Source organism: Symsagittifera roscoffensis, chromosome 2, assembly GCF_963678635.1.
Source record: "Symsagittifera roscoffensis chromosome 2, txSymRosc1.1, whole genome shotgun sequence".
In the NCBI taxonomy this organism is placed as follows: Eukaryota; Metazoa; Xenacoelomorpha; order Acoela; family Convolutidae; genus Symsagittifera; species Symsagittifera roscoffensis.
This window is the reverse complement of record NC_087063.1, coordinates 19,854,617-19,870,268: the sequence shown is the minus strand read 5'-3', so window position 1 is coordinate 19,870,268 and position 15,652 is coordinate 19,854,617. Positions and strand designations below refer to the sequence as shown.

At 35.0% G+C, this 15,652-nt stretch overlaps 1 protein-coding gene across 1 annotated transcript; it reads left to right on the top strand.

Moving 5' to 3' along the window:
* Window positions 1-2,073: 2,073 nt before the first annotated feature.
* Window positions 2,074-3,511, top strand: LOC134839733 (amiloride-sensitive sodium channel subunit beta-like). Its single transcript, XM_063855355.1, has 3 exons — window positions 2,074-2,078; window positions 2,600-2,781; window positions 3,111-3,511. The coding sequence occupies exons 1-3, from the start codon at window positions 2,074-2,076 to the stop codon at window positions 3,509-3,511; spliced, it is 588 nt and encodes a 195-aa protein (XP_063711425.1).
* The last annotated feature ends 12,141 nt before the right edge of the window (window positions 3,512-15,652 follow it).

Sequence of the window (15,652 nt, the reverse complement as noted above, 5' to 3'; positions counted from 1 at the left end):
AACTGTAAAAATGAATTTGTCTGCGGAATTCAAAACAAAACATGTCTTAGCATTTGTCTAAAAAATCCGCATTGTAACTGGAATACAAACTTTTTGCTCGCTAGCTAAATTTCAGTTATAGCTACTAGTGTTTAAACATTTGTCCTTCGATTCCATCAAGTTTCCGTTTTCAAAGGTTTTTCGAAATGTTGCGGAATCCAACCCACTTGATGTGGATTCAAGGGAGAATGTATGCGGAATTCAAACCATTACCAAAGCACCCGAGCTTGGCATCGTAATGAAACATTAGCGACGCACTAAACAAAACAAAATGTGAGGCAAAAGACCCATGTTGAAATCGAATCACCCGCGTTGTTTCGAAATCACTGAAAGAGGATGGCCTCAAGCGTTTTTTAAAAAAGAAAAGCCAGCACTGGATTTGTACCCGCTACACTAACTAGGACAATTTTGACAGAAATTGAGAGAAATAAAAATGCGTACTGTTAGGCTTAGCCACATTTTGTCCCTCGGTTTTTATTAGGGACCACAGCATTTTTGAGGAACCAAGTAAGTAAGTTAGTGCCCGATTAGTCATGACAAAATCAGTACGACTAATGGCTCTTAGTGCACTTTGGGGCTCTTTGCTGCAATTTGGCTCTCAAAAACTAAGGCCAAACGGATATTTTAGCAAGACGGAAAAGACGGAGTACCACAAAAAAGGAACAAGAAATTAACAAAAAACACTTCAAAATCTTTGTTCAAAGAGCTTGTGTTTTATTATAGTAACCGATTTTCGACGTTATTGGTGCCACCAATTTTGTGTTTTATGAAAAGTACTGAACCATTTAATTGCTTATAGATGATGACATTATAACTCAGCGGCGGATCCAGGATTTTCTTTAGAGGGTGCGATTTTTTTTTAGGTCGATCGAAGTCATTTTTCGAGCTTTTGATAAATTAAAAAAAAGGCGTTTTTAGGAATTATTTAAAAAATGTTGACTAAAATACACGTGTTTTTTTTTCGGCGAGCGCTTTACCTTGAAAATTTTTAAGTATAGGCGCCAAAAGGCCTGTTAAAAATTTTAGGGTCAGTCTGTCAAAAAAAGATATCTAAAAATAGTACAAAAGGAAACTGTTGAGAATTGATGCTGAAAGTCAATCCAAACGATGTTCTCAAATTTGTTAGGAGACCACGATTAGATCTCTATGGCTTTTTTAATTTAGTACTTTTTAAGAAAACCATTTTCAGCCGGCCGACACTAAATGTTTTCTAAAGGCGCCTTTGGCGCCAATATATACACTAATTTTGAGGGGGAGCGCGCGCCGAAAAAAAACCCAATTTTTTGTCAAAATTTTCCAAAAAGTTCCCAAAAATGGCGGTTTTTAGTGCTTGAGGAGAGCTCGCAAAATCAATTTTGTCGAACAAAAAGAAAGGTTGTCAAAATTTTCAAATTGTTTTTGAAAATCCGCCCCCTTGAGAAAATCCTAGATCTGGGTCTGAAGAAGATGTTTAAAAGTGAATTTGTTGCCTCCTATTCAATTCAATGCAATTAAATGAGAGAATGAAATCATACCTAATTTTGAGGGCGACTACAACTCCCCTCACTACTTCGTGGGCGTAACGGTAATCATTATCAAAGTTTAGCTCAGTAATCAAAGATTAGCTCTGTTAAAGGTTCAATCAAAAATTACCGATGTTTAAATTGATTGAACCTGGTTTTATCTTTTTTTTTTTGCTAATTGTATACTATTCTATAGTTTTTGATTTTTCTCCTTAGCAATGAAAAGCCCTGTACGCTAATGATGCCATAAATTAAAATTGTTCATTTTTTGTTTTTGCTGTGTTCGATGGTGCGCTCATTGATCGAAATATTATTTAAAGATTTCGAGAAGGCCAATGCACTGAACGTGTTTGCAATCGGAGGAGGGGTCAGTCTCAAAATGTTTGTCTATGACCCAACTACCACCATAATGACTACGTGGGACCACTCCAACTCGTTTGATGTCGGACCAGGGCAGCACTACAGCGTCAAATTGTCCACTCGCAAGTTCAGAGACTTCACTGGATTCAGCAACTGTATCGAGGAGGGAGCTATGGGGTAAACATCCCGGCTCGGCAACATGATTGTATGTTTAGGTCAAAGAATTGAAAGTTTATACATTCATTCCAGTTAAGTTAGGCCCAATTTAAGCATATTCAGAGCTTGCTTCTAAAAACTTTGGAGCCTAAAGAAAACTGTGAAGAGCTTTCGTAACCTTTGGTACAAGCAAGCAAGATTGTGCATCTATACCATAATTTCTGGATTTGGGTAATTAGTTTTCATTCCAAATTTGAACTAGGGGAGCTAGCATTTTCAAAGTTGCATTTAACTTGTGCGAGGGAACGTGTCGAAATCTTGATTGTTCCGTACGGTTCAATTATAATGAAATTTGGAGTGTACACTGATGACTACCGAAAACCAAACAATTTGGTCTTCAAGCTGAGACTTGTAAAACCAAACCGGTTCCAGCATTGAAATTAAACGTTATAATCTAGGCTCGGTAGAGTTAGAGTGAATCAAAGAGACAATGAAAATGACAAGTTGTCATCATGGTTTAAAAAAAGGAGCACTTTTTTCAGAATCCTGCGGTATTACGAAAGAGGCTACGCCCAGATGTTGTGTGTGAGTGAGTGTTACAGTGAGATTGAACTTGACATCTGCCAGTGTAAGGGCATCAGCCAGTTGTTCTTCACCAAAACTGATTTGACCTGTGGTACCAACACAATTACCATGTGCCCAATCTACAAAGAGGAAATACTCAGTAAACTAGTTTTAGTTCATCGATTTTATCTCCCTCTGTATGGTCTTAGAAATATCACATACTGAAAATATGTTAAGCCAGAAAAATCGTGCAAAATTTTAACAGACCTGTAATAATGAAAAAATACGAATGTTTTAAAAATCATGAGCGGGTTTCCAACTTTGTTTTCTGTTTCATTGAAATTTTGTTTCTTGCTTTTTTTGTTCCTCCTTCTTTCAAAAATGGCTTACTTTACATATTTTGACCAATTTTGACCATTTGTGACCACCTTTTTTGTCATTTAGATCTTTCGAATGTTTCTTTTGCGATGACTCCTGACTTTTTTCCAGGAACTTGTCTCGCCAAGTGTAGACCTCAGTGCAGTTTTACCAAGTACAACTTCGACATGACATCCACACGGTTTCCAGTTCCAGGTTATCACCAGTACCAAAAAGCAATTGAGCAAAATAACCCAAACGTCACATACGACTACATGCGCGAGAACTACGCTGAAGTAACTATCAGTTTTGATACGCTAATTGTTTTTCATACAAATATGCGAGCCAAATATGAAATTTTCTCGGCTAGCAGTGCAATGGGAGGAATTTTCGGGATGTTACTTGGCGGAAGCATGCTGGCTTTGTACGAGTTAGCCGAGATTTCGATTTTGGTTCTCAAAAGTATCTTCAATGGAGCCATTGATAGAATCCAAAAGAATTTCAAGATATCACCCAAAATATCTCCTAATTAATATTAGAACCAAACTTAATGACCTTCAACAAAAGCACATATCTTTTGCATATATACAAAAGACGGGCCATCTTTTGGTCGAGAGCCGGAAAATTTTCACACCCAAATGTAACCTAATGATTTTATGTGAAATTGTTCTGATCTCGTTTGGAGCCAAAACACATTTTTTCAGAAACAATATAACAACTCTTGCATATATCTCTTGCATGACATATTTAACAATTTAATTCTTTTGTCCATTTTTTTGTCCAGATCCCGTATACGTTTTTTTTTGCTGTCTGCGAATTATCATCACAGGTTGTGTGGAATTATCATGTTCGATGTATGGAACTATATGACAAGCCTGGATATTAAGTTTTTACTGTGTTTTTCTTACTTTAATTTTTTTTCGGAGAACGCCGGAGGTACCCTGGGCAAAACCTATATGTTAGTTTTTGGTTATTTTTCTAGGCTAAGTAATGCTGCATCACTTACGTGCACGTTAAAACTGGATTATTTTGAGCTCATTTTGAAAACTCGAGAAAAAACAATTAAAATCAGAAATTGAAAGTAGCTTTGTTCAAAAGATATTGAACTAGTTTTATCCAGGGTAGTTTGCGAAGGCATAAAAACAGTCCGCTTACCAGTTAAGATCTAACGAAACTATAGCGAAAACGAAAACAATCTCAAAATTTGATTGGTATGTTCAAAAACAAAACTACTTGAAACAAAACTACTCGTATCAAGACAGTGACCTGCACTCAAAATCTACAGGAAAAATTATCTTTCTGAGACATTCGAATTTCGATCACGTTTCAAACTTATTTTTTTTCTATTAGTTTATGAAAATAGTCCCACACACTTTTTATAAAGAAAAAAAAGAGTGGAGCAGTAGGCGCCTAACAACTTTAATTATAGTTCCAAATTGCTTGCCTTAAATCAAACTGGAATGATTTCTGAGCCGGATGGAATTGCCACTGAATCGTTAAAAGAACTAAAAATATTACGTTTTAGTTGTTCAACCTAATACCGTTCAAAACTTTACAAAAATGGATGCAAATTAATCTAATCCACACCTTTTCAAGGTTATAATCCCATGCTAAAAAGCACACGTGTTTATTGTGAAAGCCTGGTTAATAAGTGTTTGTAAATGTCTATTGAAGCGTAATTCAATTTAATACCCTATATATCTTGTTACCCAATTTAAAGTAATCAAATCAAAATAGCTCATATCAGGTTAAAGTCTAGATTGTTCTGATTGCTCTTTAAAGGCGACGAAAGAGTTTTTGTTCGAATCACAACTTCAAAAACAATTTCAAATTCACAAAACCAAGTTCAAATAAAGTGAACATTTTTTGATTTTTTCCTTTCAATTCAATAATTTTTTCCGCCACACGTTATGAAAGTAGAAATTGGTATGTTTTGCGTTTTAAACGCGAGCTGGTTTAAGGGGGCTGACGCTCCCACCATCAGGGATTCGACCATTTGTACTAATTTGAGGTATCCATTTTGCCTTTAGCGGCGTTCAAAATTTGACCCAAACATTGACTTTTAGTGCTTTCGGAGAGCTCGGAAAATCAATTCATTCATCCTACAAAAAAAGTCGACAACATTTCCAAAAAGATTTTAAAAATCTGCCCCCTCCCTCGAGAAAATCTTAGATCCGCTACTATTTTACAGAGTTTTTAAAATAATGTTTCTTTTAAATCGAAAACTGAAAGAACTTAAGATATGTCTCCTATCCCATAACTATTCGCTTTTATTAAAGAATGTTTTTATGAATATAAGTTTTCAACTTCGTCTTTTTACTCCCCCAACGGCCAGCATCAATAAGGAGGTGTTTAAATTTGTAGAGGGAAACGTATGATCAATTAGCTTGCCTCAGTTCAAAATGGAGAACTGTATTAATTAGAGAAATTGCTTGCCACCTTTCAATTTACCCTGTAGAAGAACAAAAATACTTTGCTTTCAATTATCTGCATTTGAATTATAATATTCAAATTTTTTCTCAAAACAAAAACTTCATTTTTCTGAAGCAAACACAGGGAAAAAACATTTTTAATACTAAGTTTGCATCAATTTTTTTTAAAGTTAGACTTCAAGTTTTTTCAATGCTGTTAATTTTTTCGACAATAAAGGCTACTGAATAATGAACGCAACAAAAACCACCCACGCACTTTTAATGCAACACCTTTTTCAAATAATTAAATAGTCAAAATTTAGGCCCAGTAAGTTACTGCATATTGCCCAAAGTGCTATGACAAGCACAGAGTTTGTTCACTCGTAAAAATGTTTTCAACCAAAAAAAGCAATCCATTCAGGATGTTCCTAACAATTACGCTAATCCTCAATTGGAAACTTTTTACAATGACGTGATAACATACATTCAGCATAGGGATCGATAAAAATTTTGAATGAAATACAATTTTATGTTGCTCAAAGTGCTCTCTTAAAAAATTGGCTGGCTTACAACGCTTGAACAATCTGCTGGCTGACATTTGTTCTGAAGCGCGTCAAAACAAGAACTTCAAACGTCATTAAATTTTTTTTAGAAAACTAGATCAAATTATTGAAAAAAAAAAACATTTCATAGTGAAAAAAAACAGACGCAATTTTTAGAGAAAAGAGTTACTAATTACATATCAGAATACAATATTCAAAGCTAGACAGACAATATTCAAAATTTCGCTCATACTTAAACTCTTAAAAAATTCAAGTGTTTTCACTTGAAAAGTTGCGTGATTTACTTGACAGAATCTCGTAAAAAAGACCGGTAGCTTTAATTGAATTTTAAAATAAAACTCTCGACTTTTCATGTATTTTTTATCAAATATAACAACTGTGTAAAAAGTCAGGAAAATTCAAGTGTTTTTACAATTGAAGTAGCTCCCGTGGTCCTTTTTCACGAAACTGTGTGTCAAGTAATACACGCGATTTTTCAACAAGAAAGGTACTTAAAGGTTCAAGTGACACTACACAAAACCTTAACTGTACATCACAGGAGTAATTGTGCAGTACAGGTCATATTAGGGATCTAGAAAAAGTATACTTTCATAATGTAACGTCTTAACACTCTCAAGGTCAAATTTATAGTTTTTCCGTTTGACACGTACACCCAGTTGAGTTAGGACTGGAGTGTAACTCATAGAGTAATTTCGGATAGGGTACACCGTCTGCTCGTCACGCTATCTTATTTTCGGCCGGATAGATTCGTGCAACTTCTTAGTCTAATACCGATCCTAATCTTACTCTTATACTATCTAGTCTCAGGTTGTTTAACTAGTCTCTGCTAGGCTCAATAGATCTAGGGTATACTGGTTTATTGCGGCTGCTGAAGTGCTCGGGAGAGTCCAACTAATTTCTAAGTTAAATTCAAATCTCTCTGGTGCTGAAATTACAAGTAACTTCAGCACTTACAAATAAGTGGGTTGTTAGTTAGATGGATCATGATTGGTTAATATTAAATACTTTACATTGGTAAAACATTTAATTTATCCAATCATAAAATATAGTTTAGATCAGGTTCCACCCATCCGGGTTTTACAGAGTTTTTTAGAACAGTTCTTTTGTAGTTCAAGGATGGATGATGGACGTTGGTATTTGGCGAACATCATTTTTCTTTTGTTTCCTTTTTGTTAAGGAAGTTCCAGGGATCTGGAATTGAGGACACAAGACGTTGTGTTCTTCTTGTGACAACGACTGAGTCTCTGCAACAGCATCAATTCTGGTTTCAGAATGGTTGGCTATGTCAGGTTTTTCTGTTCTTCGGAGAGAACTTCTTTTGTGTTTGATCTAGCTCGGGAATGGCGTGGAGATTGTGCGTGGAGGGGATGCCTGGTTACTCGGATCTGTACGTATACTTGAACATCGAGGTGGTCATTGGTCTAGTTCAATGAAGTCCTTTTCTGCGAGGTCAAGTCGTACTCTAAATCCTTTGAGTTGTGATTGTGAGCGGCATATCGATTATAGTTGGTCATTCTCTCTCGAGTGTAGTGAGGTCGTCTTGTCTTTTGATGTTCGTTCTTGGTGTTGTATTCTGATCTATATATTGCATCATGTGATTTTACATTTTATAAAACTTTTATTAATTTAATATTTTTTAATTATGATTTTAGTTAGTTGTTTTCACAAAAGCTTTTTGTTTTAGTTCGGTTATTTTGAAGAGTTACTCACCCTTGAGTAGCTCTTATTAAAAATAAAGGTGTGGTCACAAAGCGTGGATGTAGCACGGTGGGTTAGGCCGGCTATAGAGCATGCTCAGGACGTCCTTTCCTGGTGGGTTAGGCCAGGTGTGGGAGTATGATTTCATGCGGTTTTTATGAGGGGTCCTGTTATGTGACAACATTTTATGTTGGGTTTGTTGTGGTTTTACTTATGTTTTGTTGGTTATGTACTTTTTCCAAAAAGCAAATTGTTTGTGGTATGGGTTTGTCTTTTGACTTTTTTGTGTTTTATTATTTCTTTCTAAGACTTTGTAATAGTCTTCAAAAGAATAAATTATCCAGTTTTAAACTGGGTTAATCCGGTTTGGGTACCGTTGGTTTCCTTTTCTTAGTCATGCTGTTATTTTATGATTTGTGGTATTTAGTAAGCTGCGTTGGTTAGTTTTGTTTAGTATATGATTCCTTTCCAACCGGGTTAAAGGAAAGTTTGAAACTTGTTATTATTTGTTAGAGTTGTTGAGTGTGAAAACTTGAAACTGAAATTCATTATTTTAAACAATTCTTCGTGGGCGAGCTGTGCGAGTGTGGATAGAATTTCTGTGCGAATGAATGAAAATATCAAAAGGTTAGTACTGCAATTGCATTTTATTAATTTACTGCATAGAATTTGGAAATTTACTGCTAGTAATGGGGGAATTTTAAGATACAAATTTTCATCATATGTAGATTTATTGCTTTTAGGGGAAAATTTTATAAATTAATTTACTGCATTGGTATTATATTTATTTAATTGTTGGTGCAGAAGTTAAAAGGGTCTTAAACAGTTTTGAAGAAGTTTGCTATTTTTTATTTTTCTTTTGTGAATTTTTCAGATGATCGAAGATGAAGGCTAAAAATCTAAAGAAAACATGAATAAAGAATGGTGAGTTTTTTAATATTTTAATTAGTTAGTTATATTCATTTAATTCATACTTACCTGTTAGTCGTCGGGGAAAAACCGTGGGGGAAGATATCGTGAATTAGTTCTGAAGTTGTTAGTAGTTTAGCTAAGATGCGGATGATATTGTTAGTTTGAAGTAGTGGCCAAAGCAATTGAAGTGCCTTAATAGTGGTTAGTTCTTCAGTGCCTACTGCAAACTCATAAGGTGTGTTTTGGATTAAGTTATATAACTTGTGGTTAAATTTAGTGTTGTGGATGAATTCTAAAATGGGGATTTCTATAGGCTGTACAAACTCGTGCGGGATAAGGAAGGGTCGGGATTCTTCTGCGTTGAAGGTCTTGGTGATGGGGCAGAAAATATACATTTGGGTTATGGGGTCATAATTACGAAGAATACCATGAAGGTTAGTATTTTTAATACAATATGTGAAATTTAGGAAATACGGTGAAGTGTATTTTGAATTGATGAATTGAAAGCGATGGTGTGGTTGTCTAGAGGGTGTGTGGAGGTCAAAGTGATTTTGGATGAAACGATAGTAACTGTATGTATGTGTTTGTTTAGTTCGCAACATAATATCGTGTGAGCAGTGTAAATCTCTTTCGTGTGGTGCAAGGAAATGAAAGGTTAGTGAAAAGATTTGGAAGCGTTCTTTAAAACTTTCGTACGCTTGTGTGCTTGTTAGTGCTTCTGAAATAATGTGATCAAACTTTCGGTCGAAGATGTTTAGTGTAAATACATATGGTGTCTTGATGAAAAATTTCTCGGTGATTTGTGGGTTAGCGAAGCGATCGTCGTCTAAGAATTGATCTTGGTTAGCTCTGATGATGTTGTGATCATAGTATTCTAGTGTGTATTCGTTAGCTCTAGGTGCAGTGTGTATTTTTAGTGATTTTTTATATCCAACGTAAGTAAATTGTCTAGCGGTGAGTGGTGTAGTTAGTCGATATAGCATGTCTTTGTTTCGGTCTATATCAATGGATGTGTTAGTTAAAGGTAAGCAAAGAGGGTTAGTGAAATGATAGTATGAGGTCCAAGAGAGAGTGGGCATTAAAACGTATTCGTCTACAAAGTTGCGTGTTTCGTTAGCGTCATGAGGGGTGTTTAAGGTGTATTGTGGAAATGAGGGTAAAGTGATGGCTAAAAATTCTCTAGTGTTAGTATGTTGGGGGTGGTTGATGTATTCTCGGGCTGTTCCTGGTTTTGCTGGGAAAGGATGGTTGGGGAACTTTCTTTTAAAAGTGCGATAAGCTCTATTAGTGTTGAGTGAGGATTCAGTTGATGTGGATGATGGTGCTAATGATTCGGTATAATTTGAAGAGGGTGTAGGGGGATTGGATGAATTTGTAGTGGAGGAGATTTGGTTTATGGTCGGGGTGTTAAGGTGGTAGGGTTGTTGTTGGAGGGTAATAAAATTGTCTAGCTCTGGGGAGATTCGGGGGGTGTCTGGAGATGATTGGTCAGAATGGTATGAGGAGTAGGTTGGGGTAACTTGGGAAGCATAAGAGGGTGTAGGAGTGATTGGGTCAGGGTTATTTGATAATATGGGTTGAAAAGGAGGTTGAGAAAAATGAGAAGGGTTATGAAAATTATTGGATGGAGATGGTTCTGAGTCGGCAAATTCGTCGGGGGTTTCAATATTCGGGTTATTTAGCTGTGAAATGGAGTATAAAACTGAAATTTGTGAGTTAGTGTCGGAATTCATGCCTGATGTTACATTGCTAGATGGAAAATCGGGTGGCGGAAAAGCAAAAAGTGGTATTATTGGGATTGAAGAGGTAAGGTTGGTTGGATGGGAATTTGATCGATGGAGTGATCCAAGTTGGCGGCTCATCGTGGGCTAAAAAAATTATTATTTTGAGATTGAAAAGCGGTGGTATGGGGCTGTTCAATAATTTGTTCATAAGTATTATCATCTTGTGATGGATGTGTCATTATATGTTGGACGGGACTTTGTGATGTGGTGAGTCGAAAATTTGGATTATGTGTGATTGCTAAATTTCTAAAATTTCGCGGGGCTAGGGATAGTGGATGGTTATTTGGTAGGGGTGGTAATTGTGGTGCCGTTGGCTGTGTGTCGACATTGTTATGTTCTTCGTCGTATGTATTTTGTCGTGTTGTTATTTTTGTGTTATATTCTTTTATTTGTGCGTCTAAAAGAATTTTGTTTATAGATGTGGAAAAAATTCCAAAAAATCCTGCAAAGAGTATGCGTGCTACGCTTGCTTGTCTGTTTACTTGTGTGTGTATAGCACATGTATTGTAGATTCCTTTTAAGAGTGAGAAAAGAAATCCAATAAAGTTAAACATTGCGTATAAAATAGTCAATTTTTCTAAGATGTAGTAGGGCCATCCTAGAAAATCAAGGATCTCATTTTTGAGTGTAACAAAGCTAAAAATGTTAATTGGTGATATATCTTGGGGACGGTATTTTTCGCCGTTTAGATATATATAATCTTTTATGTCTTTAAAATATCCGCTATAGTCTTGCGTGTAGATATCGGCAAATCCTGCGGTTTCTGCAAGTTTGCGTAAGTTTTGGTCTATTGATTGTCTTTGTATAGTGTCCATTTGTGTTAATAATTCTTGGAATTGTTGTGTTCTAATGTGATGTTGAATATCTGATTTTGAATAGATTCCTATTGATTGTAAGTCTATATTTGGGTTTCGAGCAATAGCGCGAATGCTTTCTGGTGAAAATTTTTTGAGTGATTGCATTAATGTGGGATATGGAGTGAGAAGATAATATTTGTTTTCATCAGGGTTTAGTTGTACTACATTGTGGCTATTTTCTGATCCACATGGGACTGCGGTATCCCAGAAATATGTTCTTCGTGAAAGTGTATCCACGAAATGTACTTTATTCTTATAAAAGATAGGAATTCTTTTATAACATCGTTTATCTTCAAAAACGTATAGTGGTGATACTTTTTTAGTACAAGTATAAAACCATAAGATGTTTCCTTCGTAGTCTAAAAAATTTGATCTATTTCCTGATAATAAGTATCCTGCGTAGGGTATTTTTAATACTGCTAGTGCAAGTGATTGTAGTATTTGTGTTCGTTCTAATTCGCATAGTTGATGTAGTGTTTCTAATTCAGAGAGTGACATTTCTTGAAAAATGCGGCTAATTGTATAGTCTAGTTTCATATCCAAATGAATATCATAGTGGATATTACCAAAATATGTAGTATTCATTAGTGATAATTCTTGTAAGCGTGTGCTTCTGGTGTCATAAGGTTTTAGATGTCCACCAGGTTGTCCGTTGCTTTTTTCAAAATTAACTGGTATATAGGATGTTCCTTCGTTTAGAGGATGACCTGTGGCGTATGGGTCGATTTTTACTTTACCAGTGGTCATGTCGAATCCTTTTTCATATTCAACTAATATTTCAGAGTATTGTGTTCTGTGAAGTGGATTCCTGTATTTACATGCAAGTTCTGTTTCTTGATATATTTGAAAACGTGTCAATTTATTTTCTATATTGTCTATGTTTCGAAAATCGGAACTTAGTTTGCGTGATGGATGGACTTGTTCATATGGAATTGATTGTATGAAATATTTTTCGTGAAATTTTATCATACGAGCGTGTATTTTTGCTACTTGAAATGTTGTACATGTGTCTTCGGGGAACCAAACAATTGTTGCTTGTGTTCTCGTTGTAGGGTCGCAATATCCTTGATCATTTTTACAAGGTAGTCGGATTCCTTGATAGATCATTGTATTATCAGATAAATCTCGTGTGAGTTGTATTTTTTCGAGTTGTATTTTCCAATCGAAAAACATTATTTCTTGGTATCCTTTATTTTTTGTGTCTGCTTTGCAGTTTGATGGGTTATTTATACCAATGGGTGGTATCCAGTGTTTATCATGTAGGTCATAGGTTAATCGTCCGTGTGCGCCGTTATACGGGTATTTTTCGTCTAGTTTTATATGTCCTTGGTGTCTTTCAAGTTGTGATTGATGTACAGAGTCTGAAAAAACTTGAAAATTAACTAATTTTCTTTGGGAGTTTTTATTTTTTGTGATGTTTAGTCTAAGTAATTCATTTTTACAATCGTCGGGATTGAGATGTAAAAGACGTTCTATATTACTTTGGTAGAATGATTCATGGTCAAGTCGGTTTTTGTTTCCGTTCGAGACTTGTGAACAATGTACTTTCTTTTCGGAAAATGTTGCTGTGAATTTATAACCTGTAACTGTTGTTGCTCGGGCTTTTGAATAGAGTGTTGCTATTATATCTGTGGTTTCTATAGCTTGTGGTTCTGTTTCACATTGTGATACCTGATTGATTGCATATTTATGTAGTGTTTTTTGTTCATTTTCTTCGCAATCGTAATGTGTTACTAATAAATCTTGTGGTCCTGTACGAGGGGAAGGGTTTATATTTTGATTTGAGGTTATTAGAAAAAGGGTTTGGAGAAAAATTAATAATTTTAGAATATACATGTGTATGATAATCCTGAGTATGGATTATAAAATGTAATGTAACCAATTGTGTTTTTAGTGTATCTGTCGTATTTGTATATTACTTCAGTAGTTATAAACGGTGGTGGTAGTGATTGAGCTGTTATGTTAGGTGGATTTAATGGGTAGGGATGTTGGGTAATATTATTTAACTTAACTGTGATTTCAAATTTTAATTGTAAACTGTTTTGTTGGAGTATTTGAATATTGTGATCACGGATATCGTTGTGAATATCTTGGCGATATTGTAATCTATTAAGTGCCCAGTTATGAAGGCGGTTACTTTCTTGATGTTGTCCAAATAGTGGTGGAGGTGCTGTGAATGTATTCCAATCTAATCTTAAAGGAATATTTATTGATGATTGTTCTCGATATCTGGCGTCGAGATTATTTGGAAAATTTAAGTTAAAGGGTAGTGGTGAAAATTGACTTATTGATGGTGTTGATGGTAGTGATAATGTTTCTGGTAGTGATGAGGATGTTGTTGTATCCGTAGAAATATCTATGGGGTCATTGACTAAATTTGGTTCACCTTGTGTGAATGAATTTGTAGTCCAATATGGCAGTCGTGATGTTAGGTTTGGGGGGTTAAAGGGATTTTCACGTATCTGTTCAGATGTTGGTGTTGAACCTAAGTAGTCTGAAGGTAGACTTGAAGTGCTTCGTTGTGAAAAAAGTGTAGGAGTTTCTGGTGTGATACCAGTGGTGTTTTCTGGAGTGGTTTGTGTTGGGGATTGAGGTATATCAAAATGAACTCGGGGAGTTTGAAAATTTCTATTTCGTCGAGGATGTATAATTTGTCTATTTATTTCTGCTGTGTTTTGGTTTTGACTAAGGTTTCGTATTCTACTTAGTTCTTGTGGTAGTGTTGGGTAAAGATTATATGTTGGTTCACTTAGGGATGCTTGTCGTTGAACTGGTTCTAGTGGTTCAGATAAACGAGCGTGCCTTTCTTCAAAGGTGTATGGATTGTCTTGAAAAGAAATTCGTGTAGATGTTTGAGGGTTTTGAGTAGTTGAAGGTGGTGTTGGATTATCTTGGGATGATGTCGGTGAAGACTGATTCTGTGACTGTTGGGTAGCAATTTTTGATGGATTTTTAAATTGTTACTTTAGTGAGAGGGTTTATGTTTATTATAATATTCTTCTAAAAAAAGAATTAGAAAAATTGTTGCTAGGGCAAATGTAATGATTGCTTTCTTTATACATTTACATATTGTCAAAATGAGGGATGATAGAAATGTTATGAAAATTACAAACAATAAAAAAATATCAGTTCTACTGAAAATTGTTCGTATCATTTAGACAAGTTGTTAAAATCGTACCTGTGGATATATTCAAGGGTTTTGGAAAGTTGGAGGAATAGTTCAATTATTGTGTAGAAAATTAAAAAAATGTTACAAAAAATTATTATGATTATTAGAAAAGATTCGATGATATCAAAAAGAAAGATTATAAAGACTTGAAGTATTGAAAAAAAATGTTTAAAATTGATAAATATTTGAGCGACTGTTTGAGAGAAAAGCATTTAAGAAATGATCTCTTTGTCGAATATTTTTTGCTGTTTGAGGCGATTTTCTAGTGTGGTCGAATTATTTATTAGTTTTTTGACAAGTGGGTTGAGTTTCGTAAAAAATTGTTGGGGGCAATTTTCATGGTGACTGGGAGGTCGTCTTTTTCTTTATTTTTGTTTGTCAAATGATCCGGGGTATGGTGAGATTTTTATACTTTAGGCTAATTAAAATCTTCATTTTGTGACTTTAGGCTAAGTTATCAAATTTGTTTTGGGGGTATTCGTGGTCTGAGTTGGGGAAATATTGTTGATCTTTGGGTTATTAGATAAGGGAGGGGTACGGTATTATGGTGATATTTATTTTAGCTGTCAAGTTGGAGTGGTTTGCTTATTTTTGACCTGGAGGTTGTAAAGTTATAGTTAGAGATGTGCCTGGAGTTCTAGATTATTCGTCTAATTGATCTTAGTTTGAGTTAGAGAAAGTGGCGGATTGGATGAATCCTATTGGTCTATTTTGAACTAGAATTATTGCGTACTTGTGAGCATGTTATTTTGAAAAATGGAAATGAAAAATGTTACGGAGGTTTCAAGATTGTGAAGTATAAAATTTTAAAATTACTTTTTAAATTCTACTTTCTTTAATATTTTAGATTGGGGGATGAACATTTTGTAGTTTTTACGTGGTTGATTTCGGAGTCTTGTTGTCTTTCTATGTTCTGATTTGTCTATTTCTTCTTGGGGTATTATTTGTTCTGTCATTTTTCTATTTTTTCTTTGTTTTGGAGATTCTTTATGGTTTTGTGTATTGTTTTTGGTAGCGATTGGTTTTGTGTTTTGATTTTCGGTGGGGTTATCATTTTGTTCTGTGTTTTTCAGATGTGGTTCGTTTTGAATAATTTTTAATCCTGTGAAAGAATATAATTGGGTTAATTCGCGGAGTGCGTATTCTTTTGGGTAATAAGGTAATAGGTTGTTTCGATGCTGAACGATTTCTTTTTTGTTTGAGTCGATAATTTTATATGTGACATCTGTGGGTTTTGCAATTATTTGATAGGGTCCTTTTCGGAGGGGTTGTAATTTTTT

Coding starts and splice junctions, on each gene's coding strand:
- LOC134839733 (XM_063855355.1), top strand. Junction 2,782..3,110: donor CTACAAAGAGGAAATACTCA/GTAAACTAGTTT, acceptor ACTTTTTTCCAG/GAACTTGTCTCGCCAAGTGT.